We start from the raw sequence: 7843 nt of genomic DNA, 5'->3' as shown, positions 1-7843 counted from the left end.
ATAAAAGTCTGTTGATTGTTGGCACGACAGACACGCTAATGAACTTCCGGTGTAAGATATTTATATATATACATATAGATTTATGAATATGATAACACGTATACGCAATGTTGCAGCATGAATCATGTGTGTGCTGGCTGCAAAAAGTTCAGAGGTTGTATCTCTCTCTCTCTCTCGCTCTTTCTCTCTCTCGCTGGCAACTTGCTTACGCTCTCGCTCTGCTTTTAGTAACCGGCATAAGGTCTAACACACATAGTTGTTGTTTTTTGTTGCTGCTGCTGCTGCTGCTGCTGCTGGCGTCGTCGCTTTATAGACTCTAAGCCCAGCTTTTGGCATAGCTCAGCTTGGACTCAACTCAGTTGGCTACGAGCTGCAGCCGTGTTTGGGGCTAGCCGCGTTTTTGGAAAGAAATAAAACGAAAACAAAACGCCAAAATCAAATGATCAAAATAAATAAAAATCAAAACGAAATTAAAGTCTTGGACTTGGACTTGGACTGTTGTTTTTTTGGCTTCTCTACCTGTTTCGTAGTACGTGTTAAGTATTTCAATTAGTTGCTGCTCAAGTGAATCTATCAATCAAAACAAAATACAAGAAAACCAACAGCAACAACAACAAAAAGTGAAAACAACAAAAAGTGCGCGTCAAAGTTGTAAAAATTTTTGTTCAAACTGTTGTCAAATAAAAATTGTTTGTTGCATATATTTTATTAATTAATTGCAGCTTTTTAATTAAAGGTGAGTAATGTTGATATTTATATATTTAAGACACATGTAACCAAAAAAAAAAAACACACACACACACGCAGCTAGCTAAACAAAAATTAAATATAAAACAAAAACAACGCAGCCAACGCTGCCTCTAGCCTTGAAAAGTCGTGCTTAATTTCTCAGTTATACTCAAATATAAAATATATGTTTAAAAAATTATAATGAAGCGATCTTAAGCTATTGGTATTTATACACTTAAGCATTGTTTTTTATTTTTTTTTTCACTGCCAAATTTCCAAATGGCATATAAATTAGTTACTAGCTGCCAAATTAACGCCAAATATGATTTAACACACACACACCACGAGAGAGTGAAAGCTCAACGAATCTAAAACTTGTAGTAGATGCTGCTTGAAAAAAATCTAAGTCGGCTGCATTGAAATCGAAAGCGGTTTGTTTGCTACTAAACTAAAAAACTACAAGGGCATGTTTATATATATATATATATATATATATACTTAAAGCATTTTATGTGCATTTTATGTTATTTCTGCGCTTAATTTAGTTTTGTCAACACCTCATATAATTACGCGTTTGAATGAGTATTAAATTCAAAGAAGAAGCAGCAGCAGCTTGAACTATAAATCGCTTAATGCCTGATCGAGTTATGTTAAAATTTTAAACTAAAAGAATTTTCTATTTAGAAGCCGGTTTAATTGTTTGTATATGCTTTCCATAATAATATATTATGGCTTGAGAGCGCATAAATCAAAGCCGCTGACAAAGCCGGTGCAGCGCTTGGGGCTATTGAATTATTTATAACAAACATTGAGTGACAATTGTATAAAAAGCAAACAAATGCAAATAGAGCGCGCGACTGAAACGGCTAAATACTTAATAAAAATAGCGCAAACAGCAGCGCCAAAACTCAAAATAGCAACAATGCTAAGCTTATTTATGATTTACGAGCTGTTGAGCTGACCCCGGCTTGAATTCAAGAAACTTGTGAACGGGGAAAATCCACAGCGTTCAACGTGGGTGTAACTATGTGCTAGTTAATTGACTTGAGACAGCAAGTCAACGCCATTAGCAGAGTTGAACAAATGTTGTCAAGTTGTTTTTTTTTTTAAGTTTTATGGGCCTTTTGTTTGGCTTGATTGATTGAAAAGCGAAAGTGACAAAAACGCTGCCTTGAGCTAGTCCCGGAAATTCTGCTGCTCTATAAATGTTATAACAATTATTGTTATTTTTATATATTGAACAAAAAAAAAACAAACACTTGCTGCTTAGAGTTTTTAGATCCGGTTGCGTGCTTTTTATTTTGCTCTCGATTTTCGATCAAATTAGCTAAGCTTACTTAAAATTCTTGTCTGATTATTTTATTTATAGTGAATTTAATTTGTGTCGTGTTTGCTCTGATTCTAACTAACAGAGTTAATAACCATGCATTAAGCTAATAATGTATTGTTTAATAACAATTAGCTGCAGCTTAAAGCATTTGTGGGCGTCAGCTTAGCAATTTTAAATTTTAAATTTCACTTTTAACAAGTTGTTGACTTGTTGTTGACTTGTGGCAAGCGCAGGTTGCACGAACTAAAGTTCAAGCTATTAACACTTGGTTTTTGTGGCTTTTGCCAAGACAAATGTTTGATTTTCCAATTTTCCAACAAGTTAAAGTAAAGCGCAAGCTTAACAACAAACAATTAAATCTATGCCAATTTCTCTTCCACAGCTCATTTGACAAACTAGACACACACACACTTTGATTTCTGTTCGTTTCCTTCGTGTTAATCTCAAATGCAAATGCGCATCTTGCATACCCAACGACGAATGAATTGACAATGACAAAGAGTATTAAACAACGCCGCCCGCTGCTCGACACTTCTAGTGGCAGCCTGTGTGGCATTCTCTGCATCTATGTGGTAAGTTCCAGCGTGCGGCACAAATGCAAAAAGCTAAAATCACTTTTTGTGCACAGATATTAGTTTGTACAACAGTCGCCGTCAACAGTACAGCGCCACCATCGTGTGGCCTATATGGCGCACCGCCTTGCCAATTTTTGCCAGCACCACCCGGACAGACGCCCAAGTGAGTTTCAGCTTTAAACAATTTCAAGCTTGCTAAATGTTGTTGCTCTTTTAAATAAATATTTACAGCTGTGCGCGACCCGGCAAAACTTATTGCGAGCATGTGGAAAATTATCCCACGTAAGTACAATAAACCAACAAAAAAATTTCAAACGACAGCGTCAGACTCTTTTAAGCAAATAACTAGACTAAAGCTAAACTTGTTGCCAATCAGAATTCTGTTTTTAACAAAGTTAATTTTCGATTTGTTTCAATCGCTTGACATTTAACTCTTTGAAGCTCTCTCTTGGCCCTTAAACAATTAATGCGCATGCATTTCAAACAAATGTTTGACCAACATAGACAATAGACTTAAAAAGTCTAAACTTTAAATTTAAATCAAGCAGCAAGCCAAAAAAAAAAAAGACGCAAAACTCGTTTTTAGCGTATCAATAGCTTTGCTGCTGTTTCCGCAGCATCAGCACGTACTACTCAGAGATGCGGCGGCTGCTGCTGCGGCTGCGGCTGCTGCTGCTGATGATGATGATGCTGCTCGACCAGCTGCTGGAGCTCCTTGACCCAATAAACTTGAATTGACAGTTCAAGACACTTTGTCTATGACGACGACGACGACCAACGACAAACGCAACGCGTGCTTCTCGAATTTATTTATGTATGCGTAGCTTTAATATTTAGCATTAAGTGGATGCTCTTCAATATGAAGAGAGTGGCGTTAGCAAAGTGAGCAGGTTCAGAAAATTTGAATTAAAAATACAAAATTTTTTATTTTTTATGCAATTGCCTCTCTTTAAATATAAATTTCTTTTTAATTCTATATTAAAGATTACAACTAAACAAATTGTGTGTTTAAAGAGAAATTAATTTCTTACTAAGCCAATTGCTGCAATTCAAAATTAATTTTTTTTTTAATTCTACATTAAAGTTTACAATAAAATAAATATTAAAGCAGCTTTATTTCAAAACAAATATTAAAATTGTCAGCTTCTTTTATATTTACAATTCAAAATAAAATTAGTTTTTGAATTTTAGCATAAAAGTTGAAAATTATAATTAAAACAAAATAACAATTTGGTTTAAAAATTAAAATTCAATTTTTTTTTCATATTTCTTTAATTGAATTTGAAAAAATAAAATTTAAAATTATTTAGTTAGCATTAATATCCTAGTTTTTGATTTTTGTATAAAAATTTAAATTCAATTTTTTTCATATTTTTTTAAATGAAATTAAAAAGTAAAAGTTTATATTAATTTAGTTAGCATTAATATTGTTACAGTGATTTGATTTTTGTATAAAAATTTAAATTCAATTTTTTTCATATTTTTTTAAAAAAGTAAAAGTTTAAGTTAATTTAGTTAGCATTAATATCGTGACAGTTATAGAATTAAGAATATATCTGTTGGCTTTTCGCATTCTTCAAAACAATTTATTGTAGCTCATAACTAATTTTTAAAACAAATTTGTTATACATAAAGTAGAGCATACGAAATTCGTCATGATGGACTGACTACGCTCCCAACATATATTCAAATTTAAAACTGTTTTAGCGTGTGGGCTTTTGTCTATTGCTATTTTTAGAGAATTTCTTCGATTTAAATAAAATGTGCATTAGTTGCAGTGATTAGATTTTGTTAAATCACATATTTGGCGCCGTCTGCACAATTAAGTCGCGACATATTTATTTATCGGCATTGGGAATTGCATAATTCTAAGCAGCGCTTGTTGTGTTTTCACTTTCCACACATGTGGGGCACGTGACACGCATGCGATGCAGTCTGGATAAGAAGTGTGCCAACCAAAAAAATAAAATATATTTCATTGCTTATGAACGCGCATATTAATTTATGAGTTACATAAGCGCACAGCAAACTTTCCCAGGCAACAACAATTGCAATTGTTAAACAAGTGTCGGCTCGCTCTGCTCTTGCAGCTATCTCATCAAATCTCTGGTACGCAAATGGGGCTACGAGGCGGCCACATTGCTGGTGGATGAAACCTGGGAGACTTTCGAAACGGTAGCGTGGCAACATACGCCCGTCTTCTATGATCCCAAGTCCATATTCAGGCCACCGGGCTATGGGCAGGACTTCAATGGCTACAGCTATCAGACGCCCTTTGGGGGCAGCAATGCGCCACAGCAGCGACCAGCGACAGGCAATTCGCTGTTTCCGCCACACCAAGCAAATCCACAAGCCGCCACAGAGGGACCCACGTAAGTAATCGCCTAACTGCTAACTTTAAATTCTGCAATTAATCATTCAATTCGCAGCTTTCTGTTGTACACTTCAAATGGCGCTCAGCGGCCGCAGCAGCAAAGCATAACCAGCCAGCTATGGGCGGGCAAGACCACGCCCTATAATGCCACCATCTGGCTAAAGCGTCTAGTACGCGATGTTAGTCTCAGCAAGAAAGCAGCAGCAGCAGCAGCAACAACAGAGACTGAGACTGAGACTGAGTCAGTTACTCTCAAGCCAATGAAGGAGCGCAGCACTCGCGATGTCTCACTCAACATGGATCTCTTAGATATTGTGGGCGTTAAGCCAAACGATAAACAGACGCGCACCAAGCGCCAAAGCTCGTCGCGTTCAACGCTCTGCGAAACGACTTCACAGTTTATAACTCCACAAGCGGCGCTCAATTCGCATGGCAATTGGATGTTTGTTGTCAACGAGGAGAATACAGCGCGACAAATGGTCAAAGCGGAGTTGTGTGCGTAAGTAAAGCAACTAAAAGTAACAATGCATATAATACATTAATTAAGAATTTAATAGTACGCAATTGCGCATCAATTAAATTGCAAACTGTTTTAAATCGCTGCCAACAACCATTGAAATGCGCATTAGCTTTTGTCAGCAAGCAGCTGGTTTGGCACCAAGCTAAGTTTGCAGCGTATAGCAATTAGCTTTAGAGCGTGTGCAGACAGCAAATGCGCTGCATGTTGCAAAGTGTTTGCTATGCGGCAGTTATATTTCAAAAATGATATTGAGCATTGGCTTAACTTAAAGAAGTGCGTTTATCTATTTTAGTTAATAATTTTGAAAAGCTGGTCAACAACCAGTTTCAAATTACGAATTTGCAAATATTCTTTACTTTACATTATTTTAAATTAATGCTTAGCTCATTGCTATTTAAGGCATGATTATTTGCCTATTGTTAGTATTGAGCAATATTTTCTTATAGACACGCTAAGGCTCAGCGCTTAAATTAAAATACATAATAGTTATTGCTTAGAATCAAACTAATCTGTCCAAGAATTTTATGGTAAAATTATATATAAATTAAATATTAATAATGAAAAGCGTAGCCAAGCTTAGTTCATATTTTAAAACAAATGCAAGCTTTAGACTAGTTGCTAGTTAGCATTATAATTTTTTAAAATTTTTTAATTTTTGTATAAGCAATAACTTTAATTGCATAGCAGCAACTTTAGTGCAATTTTTAAATCAATACAATTACTAATTGGCTTAAAATATGACTCTAACTACTTTATGCAGCTAAGTCAAAACTCTTGTTAGCACACACGCACTTTTTTTTTGGTTGATAATTATATAGAACTCACTGTATAATTGACTTGCATTTATATATTTTTTACATTACACTTGCAATCAGCGTTAAGTAGTTGTCACCCCTCTCTTGCTCAGACTGGAGTAAGCCCAGCAGGACAGCAGGTCATGTTATGCGTACAATGAATTTTCCCCCTGTTTTTCAACAAGGCGCAGAACTTGGTTGTTAGGGTAAAGCAAAAACACAGGGAGCGACGGCCATAGGCACGTGGGTTCAGTTTCAAGTGCATGGGTATGTGTTGCGTCATAATTGCGGCTAAACGAATTATAACACCACGAAAAAAAAATAAAATGCACAAGATTGTGGCTATGGCTATATAGAGAGGTAAACATAATGTTTACCCCTGACCGATGCAGCTTGCTCGCTCTCATGCGTGCGCTACTTGAAGCAGCAGCAGCAGAAAAAAGTGAAATAGGGTGACGACGTTTAAGCGCAAGGTAGTGAGTTGTAGACGGGGTCAAAATATTGTTTGCTCTAATTGTTTGTCGCCTGCTTAAATCTTGGCCAGCTGCAGATCTCTCTCGCGCTCTCTCGCACACTAACGGCAATATGCTTATCAATTACGTGCATTTTGCCGTTTTAACGAGTTCGTTAAACTTTCAACTCTTAAACCCTTTTGCCTGCTTCCTTTTGCGCTTAACGGTTTGCGCGTTTATTTATGCCATACAACAAAATTCGCTGCTGTTTCCGCTTCGACTGTTGCTAATAATTTTGTCTCTCTCTTTAATTCTCTTGCAGCTCAAACACATGCTCGAACCTTTGCGATCTGCCCAATGGCTACAACTCCAGGTGCGAGCAAAAGTTTGTGCAAAAACGTTTAATTGCGCTACAGGGTAACGGGCAAAATCTCTATACGGATACATTTTGGTTTCCCAGTTGTTGTGTCTGCACCATAGCAGCAAATTAAGCAACGGCAACAGCAATTGTTGTTCAGTCTGTCAGCAACATTATAATTATCAAATTTAAACACACATACAAAATGTTCATAACACACACACACACACATGTAATTTTAGTTTTACATTTAATTTAAAATCAACACACAGCGTGTATAAAATTTAAATAAATGCGTTTAAAATAATTGTTAAATTATTTAACTAACACAAACTTAGCAACTGCTTAAACTATACAATTGCAATTTATTTGTTGCAAGCACCTGCTTTACGCAATTGGAATTACATTTCATAAATCCAAAAAACAATAATCATAAAATAACATCAAGTGTCACGCGCAAAAAAAAAAACAACTCAGAGCCAAACGCATCTGTAGCTGCAGCTGTATCTGTATCTTTAGCTGTATCTGTGTGTATTTGTAGCTGCATCTGTGTGTGTGCATTGGGATTGATGTGCGCGCTGCGCAATTCATGTTGCTGCCTCTAAAAGGAAACAGCTGTAAATCCTGCATTTGCTGCTAATTATAAATAAATAAAATCGCAGCCAAAGTTTTCATACCTTGAGCCAACTCAATGAATTTACATAACAAATA

General features: G+C 36.0%; 1 protein-coding gene across 2 annotated transcripts; it reads left to right on the top strand.

Moving 5' to 3' along the window:
- Nucleotides 1-702: 702 nt before the first annotated feature.
- On the top strand, nt 703-7357 carry LOC108599297 (protein spaetzle 5). 2 transcript variants are annotated; one of them, XM_033293580.1, is made up of 7 exons: nt 703-736; nt 2442-2631; nt 2688-2797; nt 2866-2916; nt 4725-5006; nt 5064-5507; nt 7097-7265. In XM_033293580.1, exons 2-7 carry the CDS (start codon nt 2551-2553, stop codon nt 7263-7265), a joined length of 1137 nt encoding a protein of 378 aa, XP_033149471.1. In that variant the 5' UTR covers nt 703-736; nt 2442-2550. The 2 variants fall into 2 exon arrangements, with proteins under 2 accessions (XP_033149471.1, XP_017841588.2); XM_017986099.2 differs by lacking the exon at nt 703-736 and having other exon boundaries at nt 2195-2631; nt 7097-7357.
- The last annotated feature ends 486 nt before the right edge of the window (nt 7358-7843 follow it).

The sequence above is a fragment of the Drosophila busckii genome, chromosome 3L, assembly GCF_011750605.1.
Source record: "Drosophila busckii strain San Diego stock center, stock number 13000-0081.31 chromosome 3L, ASM1175060v1, whole genome shotgun sequence".
In the NCBI taxonomy this organism is placed as follows: Eukaryota; Metazoa; Arthropoda; class Insecta; order Diptera; family Drosophilidae; genus Drosophila; species Drosophila busckii.
Note: the sequence above shows the minus strand (reverse complement) of the source record. Positions and strands in the feature narration are given on the sequence as shown.

What these genes read in the sequence shown, in the direction of transcription:
- LOC108599297 (XM_017986099.2), top strand. Translation starts at nt 2,551, where the DNA reads ATGACAAAGAGTATTAAACAACGCCGCCCGCTGCTCGACACTTCTAGT. An exon ending in CATGTGGAAAATTATCCCAC is followed by an intron (nt 2,917 to 4,724) that starts GTAAGTACAATA and finishes CTGCTCTTGCAG; the next exon opens with CTATCTCATCAAATCTCTGG. An exon ending in GTCAAAGCGGAGTTGTGTGC is followed by an intron (nt 5,508 to 7,096) that starts GTAAGTAAAGCA and finishes ATTCTCTTGCAG; the next exon opens with CTCAAACACATGCTCGAACC.